Below are 14,088 nucleotides of genomic sequence, written 5' to 3'. Positions count from 1 at the left end.
TCCCAGGGGTGGAGAAGTGCTGGCCAGATCTGCCCATGTCCACAGCTTTCATTTTGATTAGTCACATGTGAGGAAAATTCACTTAGGCTGAGAGGTAAATTTAATACCAGTTATGCCCATGCTGTTCATATCACAACCATTTTCACATGATGCCACTTAATTCCCTAAGAAGCAGAAAGGTAAATCGGTGGCTGACCAGCTAAGGTGTCATAATGCATTAGGACCAGGGCTCGCTGCAGGGGATAATGGTTCTGATTGCTGTTGACTCATGTCTCCACCAACCGCCTCATGTAAAATAAGTGACATTTAAAAGGCATCAAGATGTGAGAAGAGGTTAAAAAAAAGAAGAAGAAGAAGAAAAAAAAAAAGGAAGAAGAAAAAGCAGAGTACTAAACTTGCCACTAGAACATAAAGTCCTTTTTTCACCCTAAGTGGTATAAAAATGATAACTCGACATGCCATAGGTGACCTGCACTGTGCTTTGAACTTCCTGTCTTGTGTTTTTAGAGAAAATCTGTAAAATTGCTTCTGGGAACTGTTCCAACATGTTATCATTTATTTCCCATTTAATTTTTTTTTACTTTTATTTTTTTGCCCTTGGATATCAGTCTATTCATCTTTTAAAAAGCTTAAGGCTGAATCAAGTTAGGCAATGGTATACAACAAGAGGCAGCCTAGTCTCTGAAGGCCCATTTAAGTCTATTTTTATAAAGAGAATCAAATTCCAGTTTACAGTAAGCATATGCTTCAGTTGACATCTGTTTCTAAGACTTGGATGCTTTGTTTGCATAACAGGCACCAATAAATGGCCTTGTTTTAAGTCTGCTCACTCAGTTGTGTTTGGGTTGTTCAGCTGGGGATTTGAGTTGCAGCTGATCCCCTACCGCTTGTAGCAGATACGAAAGAGAAGAAAAAGAATCTGAGAAAGCCAGTCTTATTTATTAATGCAGATTTCAACATTCTCAATGAACCTCTTTCCTTTTGTTACACGACCACTAAATTCATGTTTGCCCAAGCAGAGAAGTGTTTCAAAGTATCAAATTAAAGATAATAAAAAGTTTTGTGTTTTTCTTTTTTTTTTTTTTTTCATTTTAAAATGTTTTATTTAATAGCTCTTGTATCTTACTTAACTGACAAAGCCTGGTATTATGAAGAACATGATGTTGAGAATTAAATGGATGATACGTTTAAGAAATGCATTTGTTTTGGCAACGTATAATTACATAGTATAGTAGTTTTTTAAAATATTGTGTTTTCTTTAAATCACAATGCACTGCTGCTGATGCAGTCTAAAGTACATTGTAAATAAAATTTAATCTGCTTTCATGGACAAAAATTCTGGACTTCTCAAGGAAAATTATAAAAGTATATATGTTTCTTCTCTCGTGTTCAGAATGCAAGCCCTTCTCGGTGAGATAATGCATTATTTCACAATTACTTGTTTCTCTGATATCTATGATTAAAATACATTTCTGCTAAACCTAGGAAATGCCTATAAAGAGGACAAAAATATATTAGTAGTATCACAACTGTATAATTACTTTGCTTAATAACTACTGTAGGTGCTTTTTTAAAGCAATAGTATCAGCACTGATTCCTTTTAGTATTTTGAACTCTCTTCTCCCCTCCCCCCCCCCCCCTTAAATTGTTGTAAAGTGCTCTCAAGTACTTTACAGCATATGTAACATATTTCGAGTGGATTTACTTATCAACTTTTTCTAGTGGTACCAACAGCAGTACTATGAAATGTATCTACTCCATTTACTCTTATCCATTGCACCTACTTTCTTTTTCCCTTTAATTTTTATATATGGTAAAAATTTCATTGAAGAGAGATTTTAGATGACAGGACTGTAATTTTAAACCCAATAGAAGAGGTGTAAGCAATTTGAGCTTAGCTGAAGCATAATCTTAGGTTGTCAAGAAGAAACCCATTCTCCCTATGCTAATCAATCAGTATATCAACCGACCAATCATCTCCTCAGCTTAGCATATATCCTAAGGTTTGATATATCTATTAACTGCCCATCATGCAGCTGGTCTCTGGTTGATGAGATTCCCCCTATCTTGGCATTTGGAGGTAGACAACTGAGCTATCACAGCCTCAGATAAATACTAAAGTGGAGATTTCAATCCTGCTCCTGATAGCAAAGACAATCCAGGAATATAGAACATATTTTCAGAACAGAACACACAGAGAGTTACATTTTCAACAGTGTGTTATATGTGAAAATTGCATATATTTCATGATCTCTTCTTCCACCCCCCTTTTTCCCCAGAAGTAACAGGAAATTACTCTTATATTGTGAGTCAAACTCCCCAAAAGGAAAAAAAAAGACATGAATGTGCTAGAATTTGTTGTTAACTGCTGATCACTCTAATGGTGACTTACACCTACTTTTTTATTTTATTTTTTTTAAGTTTTTCCTCATTATTATAGTGTTATTAATTTGTTGATAGAGATATATGAGAATAGTGTCACAACATATTTAATACTTAAGGAAAAAGTTGGAATTTCAGAAGATTTTACACCTGCCTGTCCATCTTGAATGTCTGAGCTCAAATCTCATTAAGCAAAAACATAGTCTAGATATAGAATAGGCTACCTGTTCTAAGAGAGTTTGACACGTATATTTAACATAGTGTTTAAAGGTCTATCTGAGCAAGAAATGCTGTGAACATTGATGACTTGCTCTATTGGCTTTGTAGTTAGCAAAAATCAGTATCTGTCTCAAACAATAAAGTGGCCTAAATTAGATATTGTTAAAGCTTGCTTCTACCTAGGGAGAATCTTAGAGTTGCCAAGGGTCTGTGGTCACCACAGAACTGGGAAAACAAAGGAAAAGTCCTACACTCAAATTGCAGTGTCAAAAGATGGGGGGCAATTTCTGTGTTGGTGTATGACTGAGCAATTCCAAAACTCATTGAACATGTGCTCACTTTAATTAAGAATTTGGTCAACTTCCTTTCAAGACTTAACAATGATAAACCTGAACATGTTGTTATGAGGTTAGCTCATAGGCTTTTTACTGCCTTCATGCATTTAATTAGTTGAGTGTAGAGGTTTTCTTAGGTTTTCTTCCTTTGCTTTGTGACTCAATTGACTGGATGTTCTGAAATACATTCTTTCAACACCAAAAATGTCATAAGTCCCTAGGCTATATGTCATAGCTAAAGCAAATTATTCTTGATCTAAGAGTGCTTCTATCACAGAGTATAAAGGAAAAGATACTTATACAGCTCTACAGTGTTTTTCAGGTAAATTCCTGGAGCACCTGTACTGCCCTATTGCATACCTTGTGAAATAAGAATGTGGTCAGTTAGGTCATAGTTTAATACAGTAACATGGGAAATGTGGAAGTAACCAGGGAAAAGTGTTAGTTAATATTTCAGACCACTTTGGAGACTAAATTCTGCTCTTATCATTTTTATATTTTCTCTTAACATAGCCCACTGAGACAGTGATTTTCAGAGGAAGATATCCTTGGATTGAAATCTAAGAAATGATCAAGAGCAATATTATTAGCGTATACTAATATAATGAAATCTAGTTATTTTCTCAGAAAGACCTTATCACTTGCCTATTTCAAATTCAGGACTGGTTCAATAGCTGGGATACAATGTCATAGCTTAACTGTCAATGAAGCTACACTGCACAATACAAGTTGAAGATCTGGTCTATTGTATTTAGTGCTAATGAAAAGCGTAGAATCAACAGTGTTGGCTAGTGAAACCTATTCAGGCAAAAAACAGACATAAATGAGAATAATGTAAGTCAGTGTAAGTTCTCTTGTGATGCCCTGTATATCTATGTCAAACCTGACCTGGAAGAATCTCTAAGGATATTTGTGTTTATTTGGCCTTTCAAAAAAATTTCGTATATTTTGCCTTATTATAAATGTTAACATTTGCTTCAGCTCTTAAGTATGAATTCATATGCAGCATAGATGCATGTGGGTCTATAGATAGGTGAGATGTTAGAAGGTGGTTCATCCTTGTACAGTGATCTTAGGCAAAGAGCACTTTACCAACCAAATCCCATGTAAGAGATGTTAACAAGGTTTACAGGCACCTAACATAGGATGGTTATCAATAGTGTAGGCTTTGGAAAATTGCACTTAGGGCCACTTAAAGATATCCCCAGAGAAAAAAAAAAAAATCAAGGCTCATTGACGCTCATGATATAGTAATTTCTTTTAAGAATATGTGACGTGTGTATATATATAAATGTATGTATGTATATATATATATAGTTGCCAATATATGAAGTTCCAAGTACTGAGATACATTGTTTTGTTAGAAATAGTCTAAAGCCTTCATATTGAACCCTGCACACAATTGTTATCTCTGCTTGCACATGATTAATAACTCCTGGCAGCATAAAGCAGATGCTTTGCTACATAGTTTGGTAAACTATGTAGGATGGCACAGTTAAATAAAGGAGAAACATAATAAATGAGAAGCTACTAGGATCACAAAGGTATCATTTTTGTTTATTTAATTTGATGAAAATAAAAATGAAAACCCCTCACAAATACAAGAAATCCCATGTTCAGGCACCACTTCCAAACACACAAAAAATCCCCTCCCCTCCAATACCACTTTAAATTATTTATATTGAGCATTCCAGAAGAATACATAGGGCAGTTACACAAACTTCCATGTTCAGTATCAAATACTTCAGAACGGTAAGCAGTGTTAGTAACCAGGGTTAATCTACAGGTTGTTGCTCTCTACAACCAAAAATATAACATTAAAAATAATAAATAAATAAATAAAAGGAAAAAAAATGTTCACTTTATCTATAGACAAAAGTGAAATTTGTATATTGCAATTAATTGACTAGATGGGGGTACAAGATTCCAGCTGAGATAATGTAGATTATATTGATAAAATATTGTGAACGCTGATCATAAAAGCAGTTATTTAATTGAAATATCCAATTGTTATTTTTCTGGGCACAATTCTTTATTTTTTTTCTATATAGCTTTTTGTTTTGAAGTGAATAAATATGCATCTACTCAGAAATGGTTTCTACATATTTAAATGGTACAGTTCAAATATCATTGAATATTCTTTTTCCACACTTCCCAAAATGAGTGCTCATTCAAATCAGATATTATGAAAACCCAATGACTAATCCTAAATTCAGGTGTACTACCACTCAGGGTAGGCAGATTGCTAGTTGATCATGCTAAGATGCTCCCTTATCCATTATTGGATCTGAAAAAGAGGAGGATTAAGAATTATCTGACTTCTCAGTTAATGTGCAAATCATCTAAAAGCTCAGCTTAGAAAGGTCTTAGAAAGCAGAACAGCACTAAAATAATAATGTCTTAAGAATTTTTAATAATATAAATGTGCCATATCACATTTTTAGTGTGAAAATAGTTTTATGATTTAGATCTCAGATGGTCTTTTATCTTTCTCTTCCTGTTTTTGTAATTATGTATGAAAATCCTATAACTATTTTTAATTAAAATTTTCTTTATTGCAATTAGGAGTTTTCATTTGGGACAAACTCACAGCACTGAAATTTAGTTTAAATCATGTTTCTTTCAGGCAAGAATAGAAAACAATTTGATAACTATCTTTAGAAATAAGCATTAATATTAATACATCTACTTTTAACAAAACAGGAGGGAAGGAAAAGTGTAGCTCAGGAAATATAGTTCTATCTCTGCAGGGTTTTTCTGTGATACTTGTTTCTAGTATCTTTCTCTGCTCTTGGTTATCGTGAACAAACTCTTCATTGAAAATATTAAAATACTGGTTTTCTATATTTTCAAGTGACAGGAGAGTCCAGGAACCTGAAGTCATCTCTTAATGTTCTGTCTTTGCATTTTTAGGCTAGTTCTTTTGTTTGCTATAGCAATATTTGTTTTATCATTGTTATCATTCCAATATGTATACTTGCCTTTCAAAATCTGTAAAAAGTATTTAAAAAGAAAAGAGAAAATGCTAGTATTTCAAAACCCTATTATAATGCATTTTCAAATATGTCAGACACATCTTTGTTAAAATTAAACCAAGGATTGGTTTTGAGCGAATAGCCCTATATCCTTACAGATGCTGTGGATGGATGCATCTAAGCTGCTTATTATATTGATGGGTTTTGCTGCTCTGCAGCAAATGAAAACAGGCAGCTGCTTCCTCCATCAAAGCAAAAAGCAGCCTGAGTTTTTATTAAACGAGTGTTCATTTCTTCTATTGCCAAAATTCTTACACAAAACAAAAGAGCAGTTTTAGCACATTATTGCTTAACTAGACATGAACAACTGACAGCAAGTGATAAGCCTGTCTGCTTTTCACAACTGGTAATCATTTTTGGAATAGATGTTTTAATATAGTTGAATATAAAATTTTGTAATTTACATCTACAATGGTACATAAATTTATAGATCCATTTTTTTTGCAGGAGAATGAAGGCTATAATCACAAAAGGTTTGTTCCAGTGTTGTTTAATTTTTAATAACTATTTGAAAACTAGGTAAAAAAAAACACACACACACAACACAATCAAATTCATTCATTTGAAAAACAGGATGCCAAAGACAATCATACAAGTAGATTTGTACAGTTTGACGATTTTTATTTTGGAAGAGATATGTGTACATTTACAGCTTTGACTTCTTACTGTATTTCCACATCAGTTCCACCGAGCCTCCTAAGTTTGTGCTCTAAAAGAAATTTGCAGATTGCAAACCATCATGTTTCTCTCCTAGTCATGAATAATAATGAGAATGAAAGTGAGAGATACAGCACTGAGGCCATTTCGCCTAGGCTGAAGATCCCAGCCAGTGCTTATACATATTTTCCAATGATCTGAATATCATAAATTCTGTTTTAGATTGAAAGAGAGACAAGAGTTTCTATAAAATATATGTGCATAGAAAAGAATCGTGAGATGTGTTTCTCTCTTTATCTTCTATTTTTTTTCTAGTGTTCTTGTACCTATTGAAACTCACTTATAGCAATCCTGCTGTTGAAAAGTAAGCTAGCCATTCTCCCTGACAGAAATTGTTCCTCTTCACCGGATTTGAAAGGTGGTTTGCCATATGCTAGAGTCAGGTGCAATAAGGCTCAGGTGTTAGGTACCACTGCTAAGGCTATTAAATACTTTCCTTTTCTTTGCACTGTACATATTTATCGATGAAGTTTCTCACTTGCAAATACATTTTGGATACATTTCAGAATGCATTCAGAGTTTCAGATTAGACGATTGGACTTTCAAAACAGGTTAGCTCTTATGTTAACGCTTGAAGTGGCCAAGCATCCAGAAGGAAATAGTGCTCTGTGACTGTTCTCCTTTTGAAAATAAGCTCCCAAACTGAGTTTTGACCTCTACTGGAAAATTGTTTTATAATTATGTGCACACCATATGCAAGCAATTTGGTGAAGATGACCCTTCTTTTATCTGCCTGTGCTGTAGATTGGTGTAAAGTTAAACATGAGGATACAAGTTTGAAAATGGGGTTTCACTGTACTGCAGACACAATGACAAGTTTAAATGTTGGTGTTTTTATTTTGTTCTCACTTATTAATTAATTTCATTTCTTCATTTTTTTTTCTAAAGTGAGCAGACTCTCGTCATTATATTAGTATGAAAGCCATTTTCTATGGAAGGTTTTCACTCTTCTATGCTTAGATTTTATGGCAGCTAAAAAGTTGAATATTTATGGTAATAGTGCCTTGTTATGTTTGTTTGTGTTTTTTAGACTCAAAAAACCTTAGATGGGATCTTAGGTAACCTGGACTGATGACCATCCTTTCATCTGTGTCAGGTTTTACATGCTAAATGAATGAAAATAAATCCTTTACTTATTGTCTATATTAAGCAATGTTTCTTTGATAAAATTACATTGATAAGGGATTTGAGGCATGGAATTTGATGAAAGTTGAGAGCTAGATGTATTTATGAGAGCTATCTGTGCATCATAACTAACTACAGCAGTACAATTAATTACAAGTAGTCTTTACTCAAGCAATTACCCAAATTAGGACAATCATGCTTTATGTTACCAATGAGGTGGCAGACATATGATGTGCACCCACTTTTGCACTTGAATTGTACTATCCATAACTCCATATTTTTTCTTCCACTTGGAAGTGAATTTTAATGTTCCATTAATTGAAGGGCTCATGATATTGGTTGGAGCCTTGTTTTGAATTTTTCTTCAAATTATTGTGCTGTTGAACCATGATTCACCTGCTCTCTCACTTATCCAAGACCTCCAGCAGGTATACCATACTTCTTGGTGGTGGTGATGCACACAAAAACTAACCAGAGTGAAATCATCAGACTTATGTTCTCTTGTGACCTAAACTTGGGACATAATCAGTAGAAAATAAGGTTTCATACTGTAAAATGAAGGTCATATCTGTACTACAGTAGGAGTTTCTGCTTTTCACAAACAATGTAGCTTGGTCGTGAAGGATAATGAATCCTGAAGGTCAAAAGACAATTCTTTATTGTTCAGTAAAATTGGTGCTACTTCTGTTGAGATGTTATTAATCTCTTTGCCCATAATGCTTTTTATTTTTTTTATTATTTTTTTTTCCTCCTGATTTGGTGAACATTAAAGCAAATAAGATGATTTCATGTAGTCAGGACAACATGGAAAAAAATTGAAACAATTGAAAGAGTTTTTTGAGTGTATTCAACTGAGGAAAAAGGTTGACTTTTCAAATGTAAACTGGTTTTGCACTTAAGGGTTAAGTTTTACTTGAAATTTCAAGTGAATAGGAAGATGTTGCATAGCTTGATAGTGCAAATAAAAGATAAACTTTGATAAAATAATGTTTTGAGATCAGACATCTGTACATGTGGCCATGTGAAGTGCTAGGAAAAAGTGACAAAGAAAACTTGCCATTTGGCCTGGCTTGGAAAGAGACTTATTAATCTCCTAGCAAAAGTGAAGCATTTGTAGGACAGCTTTTTACCTTCTACTCAGAGCTTCAAGGGATAGTTCACCTGTCACCTCCAGTCGTGCCTTTGTTTGCTGTGTATAGCAGTGGCAGACAGTAGAGCAGAGTTGCACTAATCTTGTGCTATGCCAATTAAAGTAATCAGCAGCTACTGTGACTTCTTTGTACCTATGAAGCAGTGCAGAGACCTAATGGCTCCAAAATCAAATGTCTTCATTAAAAAGACAATGTCTCAAAATTCTCAGCACTCTACCAGTGCTGAAAATTTTTAATAACATGCCATTCATTAACAACTTTACATCAGGTCTCAGTATTTGCTATTCAAATATATGGTGTCATTCTTTAAAATTTGCATTAAAAGCCATAGAGGAGAAGGAGTAATTTGTTGTTGTTGTTGTTTAATACTTGATAATTTATTTTTATTACAAAATTTTCTGTTATGTCACACATAATTCATCATCTATAAAGTAGTAGTGGACTGAATAGCATGGAAAAAAACAACCAACAGATTTTTTTTGTAACTATTGAGCAGTGATGCTCCACCTGATGATTACAACAAAGCATCTGCAGAAGCAGTCTACGTGTGATATTGTCCACGTGAGTCAAAGGTTGCTTTAAAGAACTGTTGTGCCATGCTAAAACAGATGAACCTGATTTATGTGTTCTTAACATTATTGTGCGATTTTAATTTTAGTGTTTTTCCTCTGTAGGAAAAGTTTGGGTGTGGTTTTTGTTTGTTGGTTTGCTTGTTTTTTGTTAAATCATACCTCAAGGATTTTGAATGACCAAGGCTTTCTTTGAATGACCTTTATCCTTGGCCTTCCTGTAATTTCATTTGGTGTGCTTAAGTAGCTTATTCTGTCTCTGTCTCCTGGGGTGGAAATTCATGATGTCATCAAGTTCTTGTGAGGTAGACTCCATTATTGTGGTGAGGTGTTATGATATGGTGATAAGCACTACAGAAATGCCTGCATTTTGTACGTGTCTGCATATATAATATTTCATTATCTATCATCACACTAATTTATTTAGCGATGATGTTTTTCTAACATTACCACCATAGTAAGTACCATGAAGCAGTCTGGAAGTAGACATCATCATTTTTTGGCACATTTATAAATGGAATAGTAATACACTTCATGGAGCACTGGATCTCCTACTGCATCCTAATGGTGAAAAGATACCTGCTGAGACATGAAATGCTGGAAGGCATTGTTCTGTGAGCACTGTCTCTCTCCCATATCTTCAGACATGCCACATCACAGTCCTTCTTGAGGCTGTCCTTTAAATTCCAGCACAACTTAGATTTTTTGTTTCAATAAATATTCCAATGCTTTGTGGCAACTCTTCCCTGTTTTCACATCATAGGTGACAAGGTGGTAAAGATTTTTAAAACCTCCAGCAAATTTTGTGAAGTATTTATTTTTGCAAAATGAAACTCTTGGTTTGCTCTGTTTCCTTTTAGAGTGAGATTTGTAGCCCTGCTGTCTAGGTCTTTTAGTATATTTATAGCCTTTTAAATACAAATGCCATTTGGGGGCCTTTTGACATTCTTTTGCCTATACATGTGTAAATAATTGACCATTGTGTGTAAGTAATTGCACATGCAAATAGGTACCCATCCAATGTTGGGTATTTATAATCAAATTCACAATTCAAAATATGAACAATTTTATTTTGAATATCAAAGAATTGTAGCAGATTGTTATTAATATCATATTTATTATATTGCATGTTCACAAGAAACTTAATACATATATATATCTGTATATGTTTGCGGAAAATAAATTATGCTTTTAAAATTTCGCAGTAGTTGTTCACTCAGGAATTGCTGCATTTCTGCATGAGAGCTGAGCATTTTTCAACAGAAGCAGAACTATCTTATACTTCAAAATGTAGGTCATTGTGTTGGTAAAATGTAGGTCAGAGTGCAGGGGAAGAGGACAGCATGCAAACTCCTCCACATGCATCTTTAAGCTTATCCCTGTTTTGAAGGCAAAGAGGCTTACCTACCTGTTCAAGCAAGAGAAGCTTTTCCTTTTACTAAAATTAACGCAGGTATTCTTGCTGCTGGCATCTTGGCTTAGCTGTAAGCTCTGTGTGCATCCCCACTTGAGACCTGTGCTTGTGAAAGACCTTCTGACTCCTGCTTCTTTAGCTGCCAGCCACTCGTATCATAGCTGAGGTGATACCTTCTTTCCTATGGAGAGGAGAGAAGAGTCATGTACGTCACCAGCATCTGCCTAAAGAAAAGCCTCATCTTTCCAAAGGCACTCTACCCAACTCTCAGCATAGAGCTATCTAATATACCTGCAAGTTCAGCTGGTATCAACATTTTAATGGGAGCAGGGGTAAGAACAGTGACCCCTCATAAAAGATTTAGCAGCACCATTCAAAGTGCCCTTTCAATAATAACCGTAGAAAAATGAGGGACATTTGACTGTGGGTACTGAAAACTCAGACGTTGAAGGATTTTGCTGCAATTGACAAGTGTTTTTAAAATCCACTCGGTCTAGAAGTTTGCTATAAAAGAGTTTAGGTTTTCATTTCTATTTATTTATTTATTAAATTTATTTATTTATTTATTGTGTGTGTGTAATGTGAGGTGTGAAGTATTATAGATGTATTAAATTAACCATGTCTTTACTAAATATTCAAAAAAAAAAAAACAACACTTTTATTGCTTGAGTATACACCAGTCACTGCAAACTGAAACATTATTTATATCATACATGAAAATATTTAAACAGTTATTATATTTATTGCAAAATCTGTCATTTTAACATATTTTAATACTCAAAAGCCTTGAAATAGTCAAAAGGGAGATGGAAAATCCTGTACAATTCTTAGTGTATGTTTCTTTGAAAAATGGGTAATCGTGTGTGAATATTTTATTTTAACCCTTACCAATCTGAACAAAATAACACATTTGCAAAAATCAAATCAACCGAACTGGGAATGAACAGGACAAATAACAGTAGTGCTTTAGTGTTTTTGTCATGTGTAAGAATCATCAGTCTGTTTTTATTTATTATTATTATTATTATTATTGTTTTGTTTGCCTGTTTGTTTTTTTTTTTTGTCATACCAAAGTTATATGCAAAGTTTTGACCAAATACTTGCTTCACCTGCATGCAGACAAGATATTCATAAATTTTCATCATTCATCACTGTAAGGGTTGTTCAGAGTACTTACTGGATGGACAGGAAGAATGATATATTTAAGGGTTACAATCAGGCTGTAAGTGATTTAAAAAGAAGACAGTTTTTCTCCCCAAATTCTGCTTCTATTAAATATGATGTTTTTAAAGTCTCTGGAGAAGAAACAATTATAAAAAATGGTCTAAAGATACTAAGCTGCATGGAATTCAATTTACTTGTCCAGAAACATCTAAAGGATGCTCCCAAATGTCTGTTTTTAAGTTTACTGAAACCACTGAAGTGTCTACAGTTTATAATATTAAGTCAGGCTTCTGTCATATTGCTTATAATGCCATGTATGGTGGGGGGAAGCTAACCCTACTTTTGACCTGTGGGTAGACACGTACACACGTTTTTTCATTGCTAAGCAACAACAGATGGAAAACACATACAACTGTAATTTGGCTGCATATGCCTTTGATTCATCCTCCCTTAACTTTGGGAACCTATCTCAAGTGCCTGAATACAAGTCTCTTTTCCCCAGGCTCCTCCAGTGGTGGAGACAGATGCCTGCAGGAGAGCGTTTGAGCCCCACAGAACTGCACTGCCCTCTCTGTGGGCTGCAGTGCTTCAGTTAGGTTGTTCAAGTTGGGTGGGAAGCTGGTCCAATGTGGTGGCGAGTTTCATGAGTGAAAATTATTGAAAATGTAAACTTGCAAGGATGCCTCAAAATATTTGCCAGGGTTGGGAATGACCAGCATAAGTTTTATAATAGAAGCTTATAAAGTCATGGATAATATGAAAGAGCTGAAAAGAGCATGATTGCTCTGTCTATTCCCATATGAGAACTGTAGTCTCAAATGGAAATGACAGGGAGGCAAGTACAAAACAAGAGAGAGGAGATGCGTCTTTATACAGACAGCACAATAAAACTGTGGTGCTTTCTGCCACAGGACGTTGTAGCTATAAAAGTTTGCAAAGTCCAAAGAACAATCAAAAATACTTTGGTGACTTTAAAAAAGAACTTATGAGTTGTGGCTCAAGAAGCTGCTGAGGAGGAGAGGAGAGTTGACTAGAAATTATGCTGTGTTATTGCCTTCATCATGTACTCACCCTTAGCATGTGCTGCTGATCAGTGCTCCTTAGGGTCAGACTGATAGCTGACCTAACAAAAGCTAAGAGGCCTCCTGAGAAAAGAAGCTAAATAAAAAGGAACAGGGAAGAAATGAAATGACTACAGAAGTCAACGAGTGAAAAAGGAGGGGGCTCTCATTCACTGTTAGAGACAGGCTGCAAGGCAAGGTGGACTTTGAATCTGGCCTGAAAAAGACAGATTGATGTTCATGTGGATGCCCCAATGTCAGGTTTTTTAGAATTAAATTATGTGTAACATTTAAAGTCTTGACAATAGTATATATATGCATGTGTGGGGGTGTACCAGGAGGAAATCTATGAAATATTCAGCTCCAAAGCTTAGAATCAGAAATCAGCCATTAAAAATAATATTTTTTTTATTTATTCCATGGTACTTTGGCAAGCTTTAAAAATGAAACAGTTGGCTGGGAACTGCAAATGATAATACATATTCAAAAATATTTTAGACAAAAAATCTGTTCTAAGAATGTGAATATCTTTTGTGTTACAGGTCTCTGGCCAGCTGAAGAAGTACTGGCTTACTACTGCCTAAAGCACAATGAAATATTCAGGTACAGAGTTGAACATAAAAAGATATTTTCCAATCTATTAATTTTATTGTATCTGCATGGTAAAGATTGCTATGATTTAAACCTTCAGATTAAATTTAAAATGTTCAAGGTGAAAGCATGTTGCTCTTAACAAAGAATTCTGAGCTGCCTTTGGGTACTAATATTGCACAGCAAGCTTTCTGCTATATGTCAAAGACTTTTGATTTCCACTCAAGGCGTTTTATTTCACTTTGATTTTTGGGAAACAAAAGTGAAGCTCCAATCGATCAGTACTGATTGTGAAGGTCAGGAAAAATAAAAGACATTCTTTAAA

General features: G+C 34.6%; 1 protein-coding gene across 1 annotated transcript in view; it reads left to right on the top strand.

Moving 5' to 3' along the window:
* Positions 1–14,088, top strand: part of CAMKMT (calmodulin-lysine N-methyltransferase) — a 222,601-nt gene that overhangs the window by 162,885 nt on the left and 45,628 nt on the right. Inside the window, exon 4 of the mRNA XM_082757387.1 lies at positions 13,715–13,775. Coding sequence (XP_082613513.1) covers positions 13,715–13,775 — 61 coding nt within the window. The remainder of the gene's footprint in view (positions 1–13,714; positions 13,776–14,088) is intronic.

Source organism: Aythya marila, assembly GCF_965140915.1.
Source record: "Aythya marila genome assembly, chromosome: 3".
In the NCBI taxonomy this organism is placed as follows: Eukaryota; Metazoa; Chordata; class Aves; order Anseriformes; family Anatidae; genus Aythya; species Aythya marila.
This window is presented reverse-complemented; position numbering and strand designations above follow the sequence as displayed.